The following is a 23,692-nucleotide window of genomic DNA, read 5'->3' as shown; positions in this document are numbered from 1 at the left end:
TGCTCAGTGCTTTGCCTTTGAGAGATTTTGCTAAATGAGCCTTCTTCAAGCCACAAAAGAAACATTTGTCTTAATTGTTACTAATAATGTTATCTTTCAGCCCTCTCTGAAAATCTCTGACCAACAGCAGGGCCCTCGCCAGGCACTGCTGAAAGTGTCGCTAGGTAGCATTACACATGCAGGCAATTAAGAGCTTAAAAAAAGAAGGTTGATCATTTTATTGCATTATTGTTCAGACGGAAGAAAATTCATTTTCATTAAGATAAGACCTTTCTACTCATTCTCAGCCCTAAATCTGGTTAGACGAAGGCAAGGTGTCTGCTATATTAATGTATTCCAATTAAACACAATTGGGTAACACAAATAGGAAACTTGAACAAGTTGTATTGAAGTTAGGGAGTGCTGCTACACTTTCTTGGGCATGCAGTCAGTCACACTGACTGTGTTTAATGGAAACCTTGGAGGATGAAAGACATTATACAGAAGTCAGATTGAAAAAATCTCCATACTCAGCTCTCCCCAACCTAAGTTATCTCACCAATATTGTCCTTGTATTTGTACAGAGTAACTCATACAGACTCTGTAGTTACCTCTTCTTTCTTTCCAGTATGCATCACATTTCTGCTTAGCAATGGTGCTCTCTGTAGCATGATATTTCCCAAAAAGAATCCATCTGCACTGAAAAATATCTAAAAGGGAGGCAACAAGCTTGACATAAAGAGTATGAGTAAGATCCCAGAAAAACAGCAGCAAGGAAAAAAAACAAGGATTAAAGTTAGGAGAGTTTATCAATTGACCTTATTTCTCCAGTATTCACTTTGCACTCACTGTGCATTTATTTTTTGAAACTCCATTTGTTCAAAAATAATATTTGCATGCCTTTTGCTGGAACAAAGTCAATCATCAAGACTGTGGCCCATGTAAATGAAGAAATATAGCTAGAGTAACATATATCTGCTTTAATATGAAAGTGAAGAGGCATTTCCTTATTTTCATGCCTATTTAAGCAGTCTTTTTGTTCTAGAATAAGTCTCACCTGGCAGAAGACCATTAAGCTACAAAGCACAGAGAATTCACAATGCACTGCCATGAAGGGCCCTTACAGGCCACATACAATGAATTCCTAATGGAAATACACCTGGTAAAAAGGATGCAGTAAACTCACAAGATTCACAAACTACACCCTTGTCCAAATTACAAATTGTAAGGGACACACAAAGACTACAAAGTCTATTATAATCCAAATGCTGTATTTATAGGCTTGTGGCTGTTCACAGCTTTCATTTTAGATTCAGCCTTCAATTTAGATTCAAAACTCCAGTTTTACTTCTGTAGTGAGTAATATATTCCATATAAAGACTATTTTGTCCTTCTTAGCACTGGGAAATATGACCTTTAGGAAAGTTTGGCTTAGTTCAAGCAATTCAGCTGCATTTCTCCCTTTCCTCTTTCCATTTCAATATAATTCAACTTCATCTGTAAAGCCCAGTGAAGCCCACAGGTAGAGAACAATCTGATCTGTTACAAAGCAGCAACTGGTAAAGAACTTCTTGCTTCCTCTTAACTTTTAATCAAGCACTCTGCAGTAGTTTCTTTTATGAAATAAGATTTGTTATGCCAGTAGCTAATTCTGAAAACCAGCTTAAAAATCAACTATAAGCAGAGCAGCAGTTATTATAAAGCTAAAGGACAAGACACTCAGGGAAACAAGAAGTCTGTTAATTTAAACTGAGATACCAAGATCCAGAGAGTCTCGATGAAAATGAGATGATCTATTACTAAAGCAAAGCCATCTCACCAGCAATATCTATACACAAAACCGTACTGCTTTTTTTCAGCCATATGTAAGGTGACACCTTCCACTACTCTGTTAACAGCTGACATGGAGAAGGGACTTTTAAAACCTTTACTCCCTTCTTCTATCTTGTTGTCACTGTGCACTTCAGCCTCCCTGGCCCTTGGCATAGTCACCTCTATGAAAACCACAGAAGTATTGCAAATTGACTAACAAGATTAGCAAATCCACGCTTGACGTGCTCAATAAGGTGTTGATGCATGCAGATATATTTGCCGAAATTACTTCGTCCGGGAGCCTTCAAATCTCGCTGGAGCCCCTTCTATTTTCGGTCCCTAATCCCTAAACCTTTCTAACCTGCATATAAGACAAAAAAAAAAAAAAAAAAAAAAAAGGAGCTGAAAAGGAAGGCGAGGAGATAATGATGCCCTCCGCGAAGGCAGCCGATCAGGAGTGCCTCTCCCAGCCCCTGCACATACAGTCAGTGCCAGCTGTAGGCCAATTAAACCCAGCCGCTCGCAGGTGTTCACAGAAATGACTAACACAAAAGAAATTCACACTTCAGAACTGCAATATTTAAAAGCTTTGAGGTGGAACCAAGAAAGATAAAAGCCCGAATTAAGTTTATTGCCACCTTGTGCTTCACTCTAATGCAGGTTTTGAACAGGGCCTCCCATTGGTATTAAAACTTGGATGAACATCTGCATTTAAAATACAGGAAACTGAGCACGTGAAGTGCTTTTAAAACGCCAGTTGCCATAGTAGATGGGGGCTTTAGTATATGTTCATTTATTATTATAGTTGTACAGCAATATGGTAAAATATATTTGCCAAGTGGGCAATACAAGCTCAACTCTAAGTCAACATAATATGCTAGATTGCTTAGATTTTCATAAATATTTTTGGTGCTTATTTTCCCTAAACATAACTCTCATTTCCCAAAATAACAATTTCTTTAATTTTTAATGAGAACAAAACCATGGCAAGATCTTATCATGCTCTCTTACGTTCAGATTAAAAACCACAAGAGGGGAGAAAAAGAGAAAGAGAGGCAGCCCCCTGACAACTCTCCATGTTCTCTTAAGTGGTTGAGTGACAGGAACTATCCGATAAGTGAATTCTTTCCCTCTCTCTACAGAGCAGCAGGCAAAGTATCTGTAAAATGAATTTCTCTTTGTGGTCCTATACCAAAAATAAGTATACAAATTAACATCCAAATGTCTTTAATTCCCATGATATGTCTATTAAGCAGCAATTCTCCATAAGGCTGTTTAGCTATCCAAACAGCAGCCTAAAATTATTATCTCTATAAGCTTTCCATAACTTATCACTGAGTTCCTATGAAAAGCCATTAATTTTGGCCTCTCTCTATCTTGGTCTCACAGGAAATACTCTGCAAAGGGATGTAATAAAAATGTGATTTCTGCCATCATTTCATTAAAATTCCCTGTTAAATTTCTATCTGAACAGTGTACATAATATAAAAAAAACTCAAAGCTCTTATTAATGGTGCTGTTCCTTATGATATGGACTTTAAAAAATAATGAAGACCATTTCTTACTTGTAAGAATATTGTTCATTTTTCATTCCTATTAAAATTTAATCTGGAAGTTGTTTAAAGATGTTTAAGTTTCATTACATTTCAACATCTTAAGAAAGGGAAGGAGCTAGCAAGTTCATGAGGAATGCTGTCACTCATCTGTCTCTTCCACTGATATCTCAACAGTAAATCACTCAACCCACCCATGACTCAAGATACCCATCTGCAACACTTTACTGCTTACCCATCTCTTGAAAGCACTGTGAGGCAATGTTTGCTGAAGATCTTCAGCTCCATGGGTGGAGCATGTTAGAGAAGAGGAGCAAACTGCTTCCTCCACAGTATCTCTGAAGTTTTGGGAGAGAGTTTTTTGAGGTTTTTATTGGGGTTTTTAGTCTGGGTTATTTTGTTTTTATTTGATTTTTGGAGGCTAGTGGGTATTTATGGAGGAATAAAGCAAGCTGAAATCAACGCAAAAAATTGCAGGCAATACACAACAAAAGCACATTAAAAACAACCAAGTGTTCAATATGGAAGCACTCTCAAGCAAACACTGAGACACAACCCCAAATTGCCTTTTAGAAACTGGAGAATCAACTTGTGTAGAGTGTTAGTCTGGTTCTCAGAAGTGGAAACCAGGCAGCTTTTTCCCCACAGCAACAGCAGGTTACTCCACATTTTAGAAGTTTCCTAGAAGGAATGAGTGGTCTCACTTCCAATGGTCTTCTCTCTGCCCCCTTACCTGTAAACACTCAGTGGTAAGACACATTTCCACCCACCTGGATCGATGTGCTGCTAGGGCACATCCCTGCACGCAATGCCACTCAACTCAACCAGCCCAAGTCGAGAGAACAAGACATTGTTCTGCAGCAACACTGAGTTAAATGAAGTGGCAGTAACCCACCAAGAAAACTAAAATGAAACTATCAGAACTGGGGCATGCATCTCTTTACAAACACTGTGCTTAAGCACTTTCTACAATCAGGTCTTTTATTCGGGGGTTTAATTTTAGACATCTAAGTATAAAAATTCTGGCCCATACATCTAATGGAAGCATGCAATTGCCAAGCTGAGAATGTTAAATCTAATTTTAGTTTTTCTTTGCGCACTTGTTTTTTCACACAATTTCTGCAACTGAATAGGAAAATATCTGTGATATTTTCTGGACTGCATTCACAATACTCAATTTAGTCATTGCATGTGGTGTAGTTACAAAGCCTACTCCAGTGAGTTGGAGCTTTTTCATTACTGACAGTGAGACCAAAATTTAATTCTAAGCAGTTGAAGTATTTTCTGGGGAATTTTTTTCAATGCTGAAAATTTCTATTAAAACTAATGTGATTATATTGTGATCTACATACATTCCAAATTAGAAATTATAAGTTTGCTGAAAGTCTTCCTTTTAGATCTCTTTGTGCAACTATCACCTGGTTATTGTGCTACAGGCAAATTTTTGAATTTTCTTCCTCACAGAGATGGGCTCATAACAGGGATATATTGATTTAAGCTAGTTTCATTACTACTAATGCTCTGCTAAATTTTAAAGACAATGCAATATTGAACAGAATAATGTGTTCTATTAATAAGCATGCTATTGAAATACTGAGCAGATTTATTGCATTTGGATGTTCAAATAAACACTAAGATCATTTTATATATATCATCTCCTGCCTAAAAAGATGACTGAAATGGGATTTGATTTAAAAAACAATAATAAAAGCAACAAAAAATTGTTTGAATAATTAAGCAATGAATTTTAATCAAAAATAATATTCTCTAATCAGACACGTGTGGGCAGTTGTTTAAAGCAGTACTTATTCCTTATTCACATGGACGAAAAGGGCCTCTAAAGGCACTGGCTGTAGCAAAAGTTTGAGAAAAGAAGTTTAAAAGGAGATTTAAGGTCTGTTTTGTAAATGAAATAAAGCAAAGATGGCAAAACTTTACGTTCACACTGCACAGTGCTTGGCTCTTGCACACATACTTAAGCTGGCTTGGGAACCAGAAGTTAAGTATCCATGTCAGTGCAGTATCTGCTTGAGCCTGCTAATTAAGCTTGCTGAGAAGAACTAATTACTGATGCAGCTCTACTGCTTCTGGGAGCTGAGCTAATACCACTTTGTGGTACAACATATCAGCCTGTTCGGGGGGTACCTGACCAAAGCAGGGCACAAGCATGCCCTCAAGTAATTCATTTCTGATAACAAACAACAAATAAAGATCCTGTTTCTTCACCGGCGACCCAGCATGTGATCTCCCACAGGCCCTCTCCTCCGTGCCTCATCTGCCACATAAAGAAAATACTCCTGCAAGACTGCCTGAGCAGGGAAGGACTCACTGAAAGACAGGAAAATAAGCACCTTCTGAGCACTAGCATAACTGCAGCCAAGGGTCTGCACACGCTGAAATCTTCTTCATTAACTCTGCTACAAAGCATCCTCATTTCCTGCATTCTTGACTGCCACAAATATTGTACTAAGTGCTCAGGTTAAAAGAGAACACTTTAAACCATTTTCCAGCACAAATTTGAGCTGCCATAAAACATTTGCTTCCTATCTTGCTGTAACAGTTCTCCATAAGAATATTGCTAAAATTACATGGGAATCAAAGCTGAGGGGGAAAAAGCAAGATTGTAATCAGAATAGCAAGCCCCGCTAGGGCTAACAACAACTGCTGGTTACTACTGCTATAAGATAACAGTGAGGCAGGCACAGAGCACCACTGTGCTCCCAGCAAGCACAGGGCAATATGCTCCATGGATATCCTTGCCTTTCCATCTCTGCTATCACCACTACATATTTTTCTTTCATTTCTCTGTTGCTTGCACCCCAAACCATAAACCGGACAGGACAGAAATTCTGTTTTATTTACATGTGCAGCGCCTTCCTAAATTACTCCAAGATTGATGACTGTGGCCCCTCCATTTTCCCACACCTCTGCAGTGACACAAATAAAGCAGAAAATCTAAAATCTCTTTTGTCTCCAGTTTACTACAGCAGTACACAAAACCTGACAACTCCCTTGGCTGTCAGTATATATTTCCAGGCTCAGGACCCTGTTGCCCAGAACACCACCAGACTGCCCAGTGAAGAGCCCATACACAGATGTAAGCATCATGTACATCATTTTGCAGATGTAACATCTGCAAAATTGCAGCATGGGCCAGAAATCTGTATCGTCCTTTAGTATTCATGCTATACCTAAAAGAATGGAGCTTGAGCTTCTAAACACTAACACAATACAAACAACCACACTAATTCTTTATAACCCGCTATTTCTGCTTGCACATGCTGCCTGGCCTACAAAAGGTTATGCATATAAAATTGTTAGGTTACAGTTATTATCTTGTTATAAAGAACATTTTAAGAGCATTTGAGGAATGAAAGGGCTTTTTTGTATTAATATTTCAGTAAAACTACAAGGGTGTAGTACTTGTTTCTGATGTATGAAAAACTAATTTCAATTCAGTAATGCAGCATAACTGCAGCACCAAATCCCAACATGCCTCCAAAATCTTAAAGATATAAAATTAGGCCACAGTCAGAACCTAACCCAATCTTCACTAGTTCAGCAGCAATCTTCCACTGCCTAAACAAGCTCTCTAATCATAGCTATGTCGAAATCTCTGCCTGTCAGATATTAAATCTTTATAACTCCAACACTGATTAAGTGTATCTTAAAATGTTCCCAACAATTATTGTCATTACAGAGGACCTCTCATTGACCTGTGCCGCATACTTTCTACTGTTCTTCCAATCATTTTATTCCCTACCCACATTCTCTCTACAGCTTACCACAAATGCATAAAAGCCTTTTTTTAATTAAATGATCTCATCTTTGATGGGCAGCTGAACTTGGCAAACTGAAGACACCCGCTGTGTAGCAAAAGCACATACTTATTCTTACTTATAGAGTAAATTACAGTTTCTTCCAAGTTTGAGAGAAATATCAACTCTGGATATCCACAAAGCCCTCTTACCATGCACTTACAGATATTCTTCACAATGCCTATCTCAGATTACCCTCTCAAGAAAAAATAACCTGGATGAATTCTTCTTCTGGGAGGATCTAGTGAGATAGCGTAGATACTTCCAGAAGCATTATCAGTTTAAAGTATCAACAGAGCATGGCTATGTCATCTCCCTGTTTCCACCTTTTGTCTCTTTCTCATTCTGCTCTTACATTCACATTTCACCCATTTACTGTTAATCTCAGGGTAATAACTTCTGTAACAAACAAGTTACAATGCGTGCTTTAGATAAACATTATGTAAACATCAGAAGTCTTCCGATTATCTTCAATCATTCTTAATCTATATTGGCTTACCAAGCAAAGTATTTGTCAACTACTACGAGCCCTCTTCTCAATTACGTCCTAGAACAAGCTTTAAAAACTAAGTTCATAAAAGAAATAAGGATTGAGCACTTCAGATCTCTCTAACATATAGTCTTCAGCTAGTCACTCAAGATCCTTCCATGCATTCTTCCTCAAAGGATACACTCAATTCAGCTGACATGCTTCAAGATTACTTCCCCTGCCCCATACCTTTTGAAATAACTGCATCAATGATGAAATGAACCTTATCAAGTGCCCACTGGTAATTACCTCACTTCCCAGCCAGCACCAGTACCTGGTGCCAATCCTTTGGTTTCCATGAACAGGCACAGTTCAGGCACATTACTGCACCCTCAGGTTGATTAAATGTGAAAATCTGTGTTCTACCTGATGTTCTGGGTCTTATTTAGGACCAAAATGAGAAGCAACACTCAGAAGCAGCAACTTGAGGAGTCTAACACAACCCTGCTGGCATTTAAATGGTTTGCCATCTTGCATGAACACTTCTTATGGCTATTTTATCTCAAAAATGGAAAAGGGACAACAGACTTGATTCACCACTCTTATGCCAGCCCAACTGCTCTTATTTCAATAGAGGACTTTAGTACAAAGGGAGTATTGTCATTATGAATCATGACAGTGCTTTGTTCTTGCGGTTTGCAAGCACAGAACTTGAAAAGCTTTACAAATGCTGGTGAGAAGCACTGTTGACCTCACTGTACAAACAGTGAGCTTAGGCACAGAAAGCTGAAGTAATTATCCAAAGGTCACAGAGAGAATCAGTAGCAGATGCAGGACAAGGAGCCACTTACGTTCACTCCCAAATTCTGTCATCCCTCCTTGCCTCCTCCTCCACTGCAAGGAAGTTATAAGTGTGAATCAATATCTGAGGTCACCAAAAACTTTCTGCATGCAGATTGCAGTTAGGTCACCCTCAAAGAAAGCAATGACAAAAGGGAAGGTGCTTAATGAATTTTTCAATGGTCCTTACATAAGGATACAGCAATCCAGGAGGAGGTGAGAAGACGCTCACTCTGGAAGCCCTGTAACAAGGCTGCAGTGACAAATCATTACTCCCAGAACACTGCTCAAGGAAATGTAATGCTGCCATCTTCCAAATGCTAGGTTATAAAACCTTTCATACTTACAATATTTAAAACTGTGAATTACACCTGAGAATGTATCCAAACTTCTAACAGTATCAAGTCATGCTAATGGTTATCTGTTTATAGGTCAGAAGGGCAGTAAATTATTGCAATGGAAAGTAGTAAAGCCACATTGTATCCGGCTGTGCTGTTTAACAGGTGATAGTGAAAAGTAGGTGATGCATGGAAACTTCAAGTTTTTATAGCTCCTGCCTCAATCTATATTCACTTATATAAAGATGTCACATTTTTAAACATTTAAAAGTCAAATTGTCTGGAGAATAGATTCATATAAAATTTATTTTCAGAAACTGATATTTAGCCTACTGCTATCAGAGTTGATTGCTCTTATGTATAAGCTTTATTCAAGTTTCCACAGGTTTGAAAATACAAAGACTGACATTTCAGATCCCATACTCAAGTGTGTCATTAACAAGAAATTGAAATGGGAACATTTCCACTTTCTCAGAAATACTCAGTTTGTTAGGGTGGTAAGTGCATTAACTGTTTTTGAGTTTTTGTGAAGCTACTAAATATGACTCTATTTCAACACAGACAGGAAGGGGGAGTCACAATGGCAAAAGAAAAATCCTGAATTGGTTCCTTACCCAGCACAATATGCCCTGAGAATTAAATAGTTTCAAAGCTCTGCCAAAATAGATATTTGTAAGTGGCTAATAGCAGAAATGTTTTATTCTGTTTATGTCAAAGACACATTTGTCAGGCGCTGGACAGCCAGACAAATCAGGGTCTAATTAGTTCAGTCAATTCCCTCAGTTTTATCCTTTCAGTCTACACTGAGTTATTAAAGCATCAGAAATAAAATGCTACTGAGACAGCAATAAGGGAAATAAGATGTCAGAACTCTATTAACAATGGCATTTTCAGGAAGCAATGTAAATAGAAAATCAAATTTATGCAAGAAATATATATCAGTAAGTAATACTTAATTTAATCATGCTGCATTTATCTTCAAAGCAGCTTTCATATCCAACTGATTTAAAAAAAAAATGCTTCAACACATCAACATTGTGACTTCTTTGGAACAGTGACCATCATTCAGATTCAAATTCAGTTGCCTACCTAATACCAGAGGATACTGGTCCCCAATCCAAATACTACAGTTATACAAATAACAGTATGTAAGTAATAATTTATTCCACCCTCGACATTTAGCCAGCTCAGAAAGAACGTGTGACAGTTAAGCAGTTGCAAGATAAAAAGAACCGGAAAATGCCACATTCAACTGAAATGACAGGAAATATTTAGGTAGACAGAATGTAATAAATTTGGCAGACTTATGGGAGTTTAATTGCCCCTTTGTGGAAAGAGATAAATACATGTGGAAACTGTAACTGTGAGGACCAGTTCCTGGGAGGAACAGCTTTCTGTTAGAGGTGTCTAAATCTTCATTACTTGAATACGACCATCAGAGAATGGAAATTTTCCTGACCCACAATGGTGATGGTTACGCCAGCAGCAGCAGCTCCCAGCTCTGCACCTGGCACCAAGGGAACAGTGGCCTCCTGCCCCAGAGGCTTGTCACATGCACTCACAACTTACTGGCCTGCAACAGTTCACATCTGCTAGCACACACACTGAGACCCTTGCTACTTCAAACTGCATGTGCCACCCACACAACAGAGTCTTATTGCTCCCAGACGTCCCCAGAACTTCTTTCCTGCTCCCTACCACTGTGAAACAGTGCATCTTACTGTGATGGCTGGCAAGTTCCACATTAGCTCTCACTCAAGTCATCCTGTCCATCAAACCATGATATGGAAAGATTCTTCACTAACACAGAGAGGAAAAAAAATTGGTGATTACATCAAAAGAAAAGGTTTCTCCTAGGCTTCTGATAATTTAAAAAATTACCAGCCCTCCACTTTACAGTGTTTCTGACATTTCAAAGTGTTTTTGTAATATCCTTAAACTTTTTATTTCATGTTTATTTTAACAGCAGCATTAATCTCTTAATTCAACCTTTTAATTTGCTTCTACTTGGGAAAAAAAGGGTTAAAAGGGAAAATTAACATCTCTAGTTTTACCCAGATCTGTTTGACAGTCATTTTTTCCCACACAGAAGTGCCAACTTCTGGGTCCAAAAGGTTGAAGACAAATTAAAAGTAATGCTCAAAATACTTATTAATTTTAAGAGAAGGGATTAGTTCAACATGTAAAGAGCCTTAATAGGCTCTGAAAATCAACAAGCCAGACCAGAAAAAACCATGTGCCTGCTTATTACTTGGGGTTGTGCGTTTCACATGCAGTGTTGATCATCTTAGTGATGATCACATCTAATCATTCAGGAAAAAGTAAATGGAATAGCTTCATATTTAATAAAAAATAACACCTAATAACATCTAAACTGAATCATCTGCTGGATTTGAGTAACTTTTTGCAAGTGCCTCACAGTTTCACTCTTGCCATGTACACAGGGACCCAAGAGTGACTGACGTTGCTGTCACTTATCACCAGAAAGAAGGAATCAGGGAGTAACTTTCCAATACGTACGTGTCCACTGAGTTACACGGTCTGACTGAAAGCACTGAAAGGGAAAAGCTGTAAGTTTTCAAATACTTTTTATCAAGCAAAACTGTAGTCCTCTACATTTACTTCTTCTTAAACAAGCATGCTATTACTACCACAGTGTTTTCAATACACTGTTTTAGCAGAATTAATCCTTAAATAAACTAAGAATGCAGAGGGGTGTGTCTACATAATAGATGACTCCAGTGTCTCTTCTTGTATTTTACTCACAGAAGCGCATCTGTCCATTTCAGATTAGGTGATTCTTTTTACTTCTGATGAATAAACACATCCATTAAATGGATCATATCATATGTGTATCTGCCTTGTATCAGCATGGAAGGGCGGAGTTTTCCCTATGTTGAATACTTGTTTCTTCTAACCCAGCATAAGCAAAAATACAACCTTTTTGTAAGAATTAACGTATGTGGGGAGAAGCCCCAGGCTAACTGAGCTCTCCTTACATCATCTTACAACTAGACCTACAATTCAACTTTGCATTTACACACAATTTTAAATTCACTGAGCTTACATTCTTTAACAAACACTGGGCATCAACTCCTATTTAAGAGCAACAAACTAATCCAGAAAACAATTAAATAATTTGATGGCAATACAGTGACAGAACAGAATTACACCCCAATTCATCTAAAGCCCTCACCTACCTGGGTAGACCACAGTAGCAGTCCCAGCTGCACACTTACGTGTAGAATTTTCATGGTCAGCACAAGTAATGAAAAATATTAATCAAAATTTCGCATGTCCTTTTAATGATATTCCCATGGAAAAAATGAAAAACAATGGCCTAAATATTTAAAGACCTTTTTAAATGTGTGTGTGAACTCCCATTTCTGCAAGTAAGAAGGACTGCCTCCAGACCTACTCCTGGCTCTGATTTTACCTGAAGCTTGGAATCTACAGTAAGGGTGCAAGATAATGTTTCAAAAGGCTGACATCAGCTAATTAACCAGAATATTCAAGTCATAAATAAATCTGGGACTTATTTCTGTGTTAAGATTTAGAAATACTATAATCACACAACCAGACAGATTATTATATTCAAAGCTTGCTTACAAATATATCAGTTCAACTGGGAATGCTGAACTTGTGCTGATGTTTCAGCCACAGGTTTTTGTGTTCAACAGGTGCTAAACATGAGTTTGCTAAAAAGGAGGTTACTTACTAGTCAGTCTGTGTATTCATTCACTTGATGTATGCACATGCACCCAGGAACACAAGTGGCTTTCTGCACTGGGAGGTTGCTCAGAAGCAAGTCCTTCCCACATGTATGCTGATACCAGAACACCACTGTGCATCCCAGGTCTGCTATCCCTCTCAACCTCAAAACCTCCAGGGACCCCAAGTACACCCCAAAGGAAGTGTACTCATACCTAATGCAGAAGTTACAGCTAAAAATAATCATTCTGTCTCCTTCAACCCCATACCTAAACGTGCACACTCATTATAAGGGACACACTCGAATACACCAAAACCACAAATGACAAGGAGTCCCACAGCTGAATAAGTTCTGGAGGATAAGTATTCAAAAAGAAGCCACATTAACTGCAGAATGTTGCACTTCATATCAGGGGCATAAGGATCTCTGGAAAAGAAATGGTCTCCAATGCTGTCACTTAAAATTTACAGGAGTGACTTCAGTTGCTCACAGGTGACTACCATTACAGTCCTGTGCTCTCACTTAATGAGACAAGTTCTCCATTAAAATTTTCAGTCTCATTTTCTGTAACCATGAACATAAATGGCTCCTGACTAAAATTATGTTCTCAATATGACTGTGAATTAAAGTTTTTCTGCTCAGGTTTAAAAGTGACAGCCTGCAAGAGCAGGCCTTTGACCTAGTCAAAGAAGAGGCCAAGGTTCTTAGAATCACAACCACTTAGGTTGGAAAAGACTTCTAAGATCACAAAGTCCAACCACTACGTCAGCACTGGCATGTTCACCATTAAACCATGTTCCCAAGTGATGCATCTGCACATCTTCTAAATGCTTGCAAGGATGGTGACTCCACCACTTCCCTGGGCAGCCTGTTCTAACAATTGACCCCTCTCTCAGTGAAGAAATTTTTTCTCAGATCCAACTTAAATCTGTCCTGGCACAACTTGAGGTCATTTCCTCTTGTCCTGTCACTTGTTACCTGGAAGAAGAGACTGACCCACACCTGGCTACATCCTCCTTTCAGGTCATTGCAGAGTGTGAGAAGGTCCCCCCTGAGTCTCCAGGCTGAGTCCCTGCAGCTGCCTCAGCCACTCCTCTCAGACCTGAGCTCCAGACCCTTCCCCAGCTCCGTTTCCTTCTCTGGACACACTCCAGCCCCCTCAGTGTCCTTCTTGCTGTGAGCAAACAAAGCTGAACACAAGATTCCAGGGGTGGCCTCCCCAGTGCCCCCAGCACTGCCCTGCTCCTGCTGCCCACGCTGTTGCTGACACAAGCCCGGTGCCATTGGCCTTCTCGGCCACCTGGGCACACTCCAGCTCGTGTCCAGCACTGAAAACCAGCACCTGCAGCTCCTTTCCCACTCAGCAGCCTTCCAGCCACGCTGTCCCAGCCTGGGGCACTGCCTGGGGCTGTTGTGACCCAAGAGCAGGGCCCAGAACTTGGCCTGGTTGAACCTCACACAGCTGGTCCTGGCCCATGGATCCAGCCTGTGCAGATCCCTCTGCAGAGCCCCTGCCCTCCAGCAGGTCAGCACTCACACCCAGCTTGGCCTTGTCCTCAAACTGACTAAAGGAGCTCTTGATTCCCTCACTCAGATCATCAATAAAGATAAAAACCAGCACAGTACAGAGCCTCCAGTACAGAGCTGGGGGGGACACCACCAGGGACCAGCAGCCTGCTGCAAGTAATTCCACTCACCAGCACTCTCTGGGCCAGGCCAGCAAACAGTTATTTTTCCCCAGTCACCAGTGTACCCATCCAAGCTATGAGTAACCAGTTTCTCCAGGAAAATGTTGCAGAAGACAGAGTCAAAATCTTTACTGAATTACAGGTAGACAGCAGCTCCAGCTTAATCCACCAAGCAGGTCTTCTTTGTGAAAACTCTTCAGAAGTTTTAGAGCAGAGACATTAATCAGATGCATCATGCAACTAAGGTACCAATGTTCATGACTCAGCTCCAGAGAGTAAAAAGGAGATTTTGAAATTACACACCAGAAAACAGAAGACATCCTGAGTGTTTTTCTGGTCTGCTCCAGTCAATAGAATTGCTACCACTTACGGAGAACAGATGGGGAAAGATTTAACATGGAATTAAATGCATCTATTAAAGATTAATGAGAAATTACTTATTTCAAGGCAGAGATCAACTTCAAGGTAACCCAGACTTCCAAGAGAGGTCAGAGGACATCATTTGCTTTCCCATACTCTAACTCTTAGTGAGTAACTCAGCCAGCCTGAGAGCCCATGCATATGCGTGGGCAGGTTTGAATACTTATGTTTCAGATTGACCATTTTCTTACATAGACAGGAGAAACTCATGTATCCTTTTTTCTGTTGATGGTGCTGTGAAACATCTTTGGCACATGATGGTACTGAATGTCTACATGATCTGTTCCTATTCATGTTCCAAAACCTGAAATTATTCAAAGTTTCAAAATACGTGTGCTGCTGTAACTTAGAGAAACATGCCAGACATTTTCTAGAATTCACCATAAATAGACGGCAATCAAAAATTGTTATGCAATGATATTTAATGCATTCACTGGATCAGAGACAGGCAATCAAACTGCTATAAACCAAAAATCACATGCAACATGTATGCAGACGTACAGTAAATGCTGTAGCTGCCGGGTCTGTTCTCATGCCACCTCACCAGTCACATTCTGCTTATAGAAGGAGATGAGTGCAGCTGTCTCAAGAATTTGTCCTATGGTGGATAAAATCCTGGAAGGAGACTCTTTACCAACTCCAAATGGCAAACTGTGCACCAGAAAAAGTTTTAGTTCAAACTTTTTTGCAGCTCAAAATGAAAGACTCAAGCTAAATCTTAGGGTATTCAGAACTAACTCGAAGAGATATTTCTGCAGGCAATCATCCTGGTACAGACAGATAACGAATTCCCACCTTCTTAGCTGAAAGAAAATTACACCCTCGGCTCTCATGAAAAATCTTTCTGCCACATAAAGACCAACCTTTAGTGCCCTGAACTGATAATCACCTGGCTTTCATTAAATAAAGACACTTCTAATTAAACAACCTGATCAACACACAAAAATGTGTGCTTTGCAGGCAAGAAATAGCAAGCAATTTATCTTTCAATATAGTAATCACTTATATCACACTATCTGTAATCTACAGTGATGAATAAAGGTATTTAGATTATGAAATCCTAGATGAGTTACTGACTGTATTCATTTCAACAGCAAGAAACGGCAACTCAGTGTTTGCATTTTCAGAAACAGGATTCCAATTCCAATCCAATTCAAATTGGATTGGCCCAGAAACATTTTCACTTTTTACCAAAATATGTTCTCACAGGATGATCTCCCTCTTGAAAGGCTGGTGAAGAGAGAATACACAACAGTCAAAGAAAAATTCAAGTTGAATGGCAACTGTGCTAGTTATCTGGTCTACACCACTCCAAAACAAGGCAAGCTTCAAAGTACATTAGGTTCCTGGTTCAGCTGGGCTTTGAAAGATGCCAGGGTTGATCTTCTGAAGTTCAGGAATTGTAATGTTGATCACAACATGAAGAACATGCCACAGTTGGAGGAATCAGACAAGTCTAGGAACAGGGAACTGGTGACTCAAGGATGTAAGTACAGGAGAACCTGATTTTCAAGAGTCTCAAGTTTTGAAAAAGGCTCAATACTGCTGAATCAAAGGGCATGTGCATAGGTCAAATGGACGGTACAACAGTAGTGACAGCATATGGCTGGGCAGCTGGTATGCTTACACTCCTAATGACTGCCAGGTGAACAGGAAACTGCACAAAGTGATGGATACAACAGAAGTTTTCTTCCTCAAGGCCTGTAGTGTAACACAAAATCTTTGACAGCCGGTGCATTCATATGCAGCCTTGGATCCACCGAAGAAAGCCATACTCCCACTTCACAGTGAGAGAGGATGCTGGCGAGTATGGCCACAATTCACTCCCAAGAGCCACTACAATGTTAGACTGGATCAATTGCAATATCAGATCTAAGAGTTTGCGAAGTGCTTCTCAAGGACAGACAGTTCTGCTGCAAATTTGAATTCTCATGTAAATCCAGAGGTGATGTTTCACAAGTGTAACAGTATCATCAGAAGCCTACAAAGCCAAGAGGATGTTTTGATCGCGGAGGATGGAAAGGAAGGCACTGTCTTCTTTCCAGATTTATCCTCCAACAGAAAAATATGCACCAGACATGACTGTTCACCCAAGGAAAAGATTTCCATAGGAGGGACAGTTCTTAAAGCTAAATGGATGCAACTGAAAGACACATATTCAAAGAAAACAAAAGGAAAATGAAAATATTTTAAAAGAGGTTAGAAACAAGGCTGACTAAAGACTGTAGAACAAAGAGATGGAGAACTGGCACAGATCTCAGTTAAGCGGTGAGCTGAGTGAGCTGAGAGTGAAGTGCTTATCACCAGGAACAGTGTCATTCACATCAAGAAAATAGACTGAGCAAGCCAAACAGTTCTACTGCGGCACACATTTCCAGGAGATTGAGTGTGGGTGGAATTCTGTCGTGAATTCTGTCGTGAATGCGAGCAACACACAGGTATTGCAATACTGATATTTCCTTTTTGCTTAAATATTTATACCCATCGGCATTCCTGTTCAGTGTTAACATTTTTTAGAAAAGACAGGTAAATTAACCATGACCTAGTATCTTAGAGGTAAAAGGAAAAAAACATTATTTTTCTTCATGAAATTACAGGGTAGTCTATTCCAGACCACCCTATATTTCAAATATCACTGCTAATCACTTTGAACACCGATGAAAAAGCACCTGAAACCTGACATTCTCAGTAAAAAAAAACAGAAAGAATGAGGATAAAAAACATTATCTCATTTTTACAGATAAGAGAAGCACAGAGAGAGATCAGAGGATTTGCAGAAAGTAACACAGGTAAGGCAAGGCTATTGCTGACAGTTACTCATGCAAAAACTGTCTCTGTCTGGCCTTGCAAAATTATTCCAATACCCTTGAGTCCCTAGTCAAATTAGTTCTTTATTTATTATCCCAGTTTTCAAGTATCTTTCAGATGGGCTCATTCATTGTTCCCATACAGCTGGGTAAACAGACAAAGTCAATTCCATGATGAAGGTTTACCTCGTAGCATTCAAAACCCTTCGCATATGTGGGATTTTTTTTTTTCCTTTAAGCAAGCTAAGAATGTGTTTAAAGGTGACCTGTACTGAAAAAAAATGGAACTGGGGAAGTTTGGGGACAATCACAAAGGAAAGGCTTCTGAAGATTGGTGTTGCTCAATATCTTTTTCAAAAGAAAAAATTAATAAAACAAATAAGTAATGTTTGACGCTTTAGTATGTAATCTTCCTTATTAAGGCAAAAAAAAAAAAAGGGCATGAATTTTAGTTGCCAATATCAAAAGAAAGCAAGGCTTATTCATTTTTACAGATAAAGCCTTTTTTAGATTTTACTGAGAAGTGATACAACTACATTCAACAATTTTTAAGAAGTGATTAAAGAGAAATAGCAACATAATAAAAAAAAAGTTTTTTTTTAAAAAAAGCCTTCCCGAAAGTCAGCTTTGCTAGGATTTTACCATATGCCCAAAGCAGACCATGTCTTTCAGGATGTTTGCATGGTGCTTAGCATTGAACAACAACCTCATTCCTGATGAGGGCCAGTGGCCCACCCCAAAAGAGGGGCAGACATCACAGCACTGAGGGAGAGGGGAGATGATACACCATTGAAAATAAATTCTTGATATTCCTTTCCATCTATTATCCCACTCCATTCCCATGCTGCTTCTACACAAGGAAGAACTGAAGCCTCACACACACACACAAGAATCTTTGTGAACCAAGGGAATTAGCAGATGTGATGGTAATCTTCCGCAAATAAGAAACAAATGCTGCCAGCCGCACTTGTAAATTCAAAGATTAACATTAATAAGCAGTGCTAAGACTCCAGGTATTATCTTTCCTTAAGGTGATAGAGCTCAGGAACCCCAGTTCTGCAGAAACTCAGCTGCTTGTCCAACTTTTGTGCCTCAAGCCCTACCCTACACTGAAGAACATCTACAGATTCATCAGCCAGAATGTGCCAAATCAAAGTGGATTCTTGAGACTGTTTAAGATAGCAGTGAAGTAGTGAGTATATAAACTAGGTCAGACATGATTACCTAGAACAAGGGCAATTTGCTTTGTGTAAGCACATGAAAATAGACTGAAAAAGACTGAATGTTTGGGTGCTGCAGAGAGTATATCCAAAAATCATTTTTGATAGAAAAGTTTAACTACATTTTACTATGAATTATACTTTCTATTAACAGCAAGGCAGAAGACTGTTTTTCAGTAGAGCGCTTCCTTTACCAAAGTGCTATCTCTCTGAATCTGAGTCAACTTTAGTGACCACTTTAATATTCACTTTACAATTAATGCTTCTTTTTATGGGTTGGTAGAAGGTAAACCAATTTCAGTTCGGCTTCTAGGTATTGAATTTATTATAAAAAGTTATGTACTTAAAACTCCTATAATGAAACCAGAGGCATCATGAGATATTAACCTAGAGTTAATGCTGAGAAGGCCAGTTTGAATAATTCAATTCATGTCACCTTAAGTATCTTTTCAAATGGAATTAACTTTATCTCACAAAAAAAAGGAAGTTCCATGTTCCAGTTACTGATTATTGACTCCACAAGAGTTCTGACTTAAATCACCTTACCACCATCTTCCCAGCGATTTTATTTCACTAGTACCAGGATGCTTCTTTATGTTTTGAGGGCTGACTTTCATTATAAAGAAGCAGTATTAGCTAAGAGGAAAACATGGTTTCAGAGCTACTGCTATCATTTGGTGATACTAAAACAGACAAAAATAAAAGTTAACATCAAAGCCTCTGCATTAGTTCACTACAGCTACAAACCAAGGCTGCACTTCAGCCACATGCACAGAGCTACTGCAGTCATTTACATCCTGTAGAACTCCACCTCTTTTTACAACAATGCCATCAATGTTTGGTAAGCTGCTGTTCTCTTGATCCATTAATTGTCTTATTCTGACAGAAAACCCAGCATTTAAACACTGAAAGGATATGTTTCCAAATACCTATCTAAGACCAGGGGAAAGTGACAGCTCATGATCCAAATTACCATAAGGTAAGAATGAGAAAGATGGGCAAGTGAAAGTTAAGATACAGGTGTGTTACCAGTAGAAAAGTTGTCCATTTTTTTTAAAGTTGCAGAGTTAACAAGTTAAACCAATTGCTGCTAAGTTGGAATTTTAACTATTTGTTGTTAATAACTTCATGTTGTAATCACCTGTTGTTAATAGTTCTTCTTTAATCACCTGTTGTTGATGGTTAGAAATCCCTCTTCGTCGGGTAACCCCCTGCTGCTTCCTGAAAAATGACACCTGGGACTGTGAGGAGGAGGTGACATCGAGGCTGGTATGCAAATGTGGAAACACCTCACCAAATCTAGCAGGAAAAACCCTAAAACAATGAGCCATCAGGCAATTAAGATATCTAAGTAATGTCTAGAGGTGAGGAACTGAATCCAGTGTCTGCTGAGATCCTTTTTACCTTTCACCCTAACCTAAAGGATGTCGGCTAGAAAGAGGACCTCGAATGTCAAACTGAAAAATGGGAACCTCCAGGTGATCTCATGAGGACAGAAGTCCCAGCTCTGGCTGCATACCAGTGGACACAGCTGCACTCACCCTCCTCCTCTGTGCCACTCCTGGGAGCAGCCACGGCGTGTGCACGACCCGTCCGTTTCTCCCCACCTGAGCTGATTTTTAATAAAGGCATTAAAAAGGAGAAAGATCTCCTGCCCTATTTATTTCAGATGTAGCACTAGAAATTACTCCAAGCTAATAAGTAAGAAAAAGCGGGGGGGGGGGGGGGGGAATGAACAGAAACAAGAAAGAACAGCTCAAAACAGGCAGAACAAAGAAGTGCTTCATTATGGAGTACGGTTGCACAGTCCAATGTTTCTGCAAGAGACAGGAAAATCGGAACATCATACATGGAAACACAGAGATCCCAGTAAGATCAGCAGTGTCCTGTAATAAGAAGTGCTGATTATGTCTCCTACACAGTTCTACAAAGAAAAACTATGCAGCAAACTAGCTATCTTGCTTTAAATCCAGACATATCCAAGTTTTCCTTAACCCAGAGAAAATCAAGAGAAAAGGGAAAGATTCCAAATGGATTGGATTCAAACAAAACTCACAAAGATTTCCATTATCCTAACATTTCAATAAAATTGCTCTTGTCAAAGTCCACCTTAAAACAGAAAGGGAGAGCACAAAAGCTTCAGTGAGGCAGAAGGAAATGGCATGGGCAGTACTTGGAGCAGGAGGAAAAGTGTTCTGGGGCTGTCCTCTTCCAGTTCTTTCCTCTCAAAAATCCCTCCCTGCTGTGCTCCCCTTCAGCAGACCCCATCAGGCAGACAGACCAACGCTGGCCTGAACTACTGTGTTAAGACAACACTCAAAGAGAACAAAAAAACACTCAAAGAGAGACCCATCAGGACACTAAGAGCTCACAGTTCAAGTACTAAAAGATGTGTGAAAATAACACCAAGTCCCATCAAGTGGCCCTTCTTGGGTTGGGGAAGCCATCCCATGAAGGGGTGCACAAGGGAAAGAACAGACAGGGTGCAGCAGTCCTGTTCACCTCTTCACAGTTTCTAAACTGTGAGGAGAAACACAGCACAAAGTGCTTGTTTGGGTGAAAAATGGTAACAATTTATAAAGCCAAATGCAAAGAACAAGAAAATTGAAGAGGAAGGCTAGAAACATCAGAAACATTTTGCACGCTATAAGAAAAAACAGTTGAAGCATGTTTTGACAGGTTTTTATCTATGCCTACAATGCTTTGCACACAACAAGAGGACTAGGGTAATTTCAGACCTGCTAGGCTGGAGATGTAGAGTATGTAACCATAAATGAAATGTCAAGGCAAACCTCGACATAATATCTGAATTTGCATTTGTGGACAAAAGTATCTATAAACATACAGAAAAGAAATAATGGAATCAAAGAGAGCTTGATAGAACTTTGCACATGAAATCAGAAAACAATTTTAAAGAAGTCTCTATGTATACAATGACAGAGTGATTAGGAGGACAGAAGAAGAGGAGATGCACATGCATTGTTGAAATAATTTGATAGTCAGTGGGTTGAAGGTTTCCTATTATCTGCTTCCATGCCTTTGTCCTATAGATGTGATGATACTGGTTCCCTCAATACTAAGGGCTAACCTAGTATAGGATAAATGTATTCGAAGTTGAAAGGTTAGAAATGAAACATTCAAGGCAAAACCTGAAAGAAGGATTGGCATCACCCAAAACACAGCTGTCACAGTGCTCCTGGACTACATGGACTCCTCTGGACTATTTTCCATGGAGATCCCCAGCAAGCTGCATGCCACATAAGCAGCAACACAGACATCATCCATTCTGGGAGGATATTCTTGTTTTGAATTCAATGCCATCACAAAAATGGAGGGCAGATATAAACACAAAAGAATGGCAATTAAATGTTTATAAAATGCTAAAAAGTCTGACAAACAGTTCAATGTCCAACAATGTTGGACCAAAAATAAAATAAAAAAACAAAACAAAACAAAAATAAAATAAATTTTAAAAAAAACACATCATCAGGACAAAAATAACCCAAAACACTGACATCAGTGAAATCACAGAGTATTGCTACCTGCTTCCTGAGAGAATTAAAAGACTCCTTCCTGCACAGTCTCCAGTCTCTTGAGAAGCAGGATCTGCCTGTATAATTCTCACAGCAGGGAACCACTGAGACCTCCTTTAGGATACTCCGTGCTGATGACTTTATTTCTAGCCCTGTTATAAATAAGCCTTTAAGACTATTCCAGAAGAAGAGGGGACCAAGGGCATAACCTCTACAAAAAGGCATGGTCTTAGGTAAGATGGATTCTGGAGATCTATCTAGAGATGGAAGCTGCTACCAGAGAACAGCAAGCACGAACATGGGGTAGAGCACTTGCATAGGCAGTCTTCTCTTCCAGGGTATCATCTGCCATCAGCAGGGATGCAAACCAAGCACCTAGCTATCAGGGGAAAATCTCAACCAACCATGTTCTCAAGGTTTTGGGCACCTACATACAAGAAACATTTTACCACTTAATTTAACACGTATCTCTAGTGAGCATTTTCTGGTTTTAACTGCATCTGGAACTACAGGTCTTCTATAAATGGCCCAAATCAGATGAGCTGCTTTACAGACCTGAGAAAGCTCTTATTGACCAAATACATCATCTGTAATGCCCTTTTCAATCATCAAAAGCCACAGTGAAAATGTGAAAGGCTGTATCTACAGTGACTGCAATTATTTTCCTGTTTAAATAACACAACAGAAAACATAACAGCATCTTAACTTTTTCCTTGGCAAAGGTGTGGGTTACCATGATTCCTACTCCATCACAACATGGTCAATTAACTTCAGCCCTTCTACTGACCCAAAACTTGTCAGGCTTTTTCTCTTTGTTTGCCTGCAATCCATGCATTAAGGCAAGGACTCATGGGAAACCAATCACAAAATAGTATTCACCACCATAAGATGTAAGATAATGCACTCACAGTCTCAAAAAGATGTTTTGACTAGGTAATTTAAGTAAAAAAGAGATGGCAAGAAAAGAGCTTACCTTCTGCTCCTTTTCCTTGGCAGCACTGAGTTCAGAAAGAGAGTGTGATAGTTTTTCTTGCTGCTCTGCTAGGTACTTCTGATAAAGGCTCAAAAGTTCTTGGCATTCTCTGTACTGTTGCTGCAGAGGTGAGACATCAGAAGTTAAGGGAAAAACACTCTTTAGTGAATAGTTATGGCCAAATACATACCAACTTACTCTGTAAATCTGATTTAGAGCCGTAACAGTTCAATTTAAAAACAGATACCATGTGTTTGAGTAGTGCCTAATGATGATAAATCTGCCTAGAGATGAGTGTTCAAGTACAACCTTCTTCCTTACTCAGTGTGGAAAAAGAAGAATTGCACCAAATTCTTTTACCATTGGAAAAGGGACAGCAGCAGGAGGCAGGTGATGACATTGTTTCGGCTGGAACAGCTACAACCCTCTTATTCGTATTCAGCAAAGCCAGCCATTACCAATGTTTATTTATAAATAAATAAATAGCCATCCAAGTAAGTAAATAGACCATTTTTAAGCACAGACATTGA

At 39.3% G+C, this 23,692-nt stretch overlaps 1 protein-coding gene across 3 annotated transcripts in view; it reads right to left on the bottom strand.

Moving 5' to 3' along the window:
- KIAA1328 (KIAA1328 ortholog) overlaps positions 1 to 23,692 on the bottom strand; it is a 174,073-nt gene that overhangs the window by 81,594 nt on the left and 68,787 nt on the right. For all 3 annotated transcript variants that reach the window (XM_041422071.1, XM_041422072.1, XM_041422073.1), the window contains one exon: positions 23,163 to 23,290. In XM_041422071.1, coding sequence (XP_041278005.1) covers positions 23,163 to 23,290 — 128 coding nt within the window. The remainder of the gene's footprint in view (positions 1 to 23,162; positions 23,291 to 23,692) is intronic.

Source organism: Onychostruthus taczanowskii, unplaced genomic scaffold, assembly GCF_017590055.1.
Source record: "Onychostruthus taczanowskii isolate IOZ18803 unplaced genomic scaffold, ASM1759005v1 scaffold70, whole genome shotgun sequence".
NCBI lineage: Eukaryota > Metazoa > Chordata > Aves > Passeriformes > Passeridae > Onychostruthus > Onychostruthus taczanowskii.
This window is presented reverse-complemented; position numbering and strand designations above follow the sequence as displayed.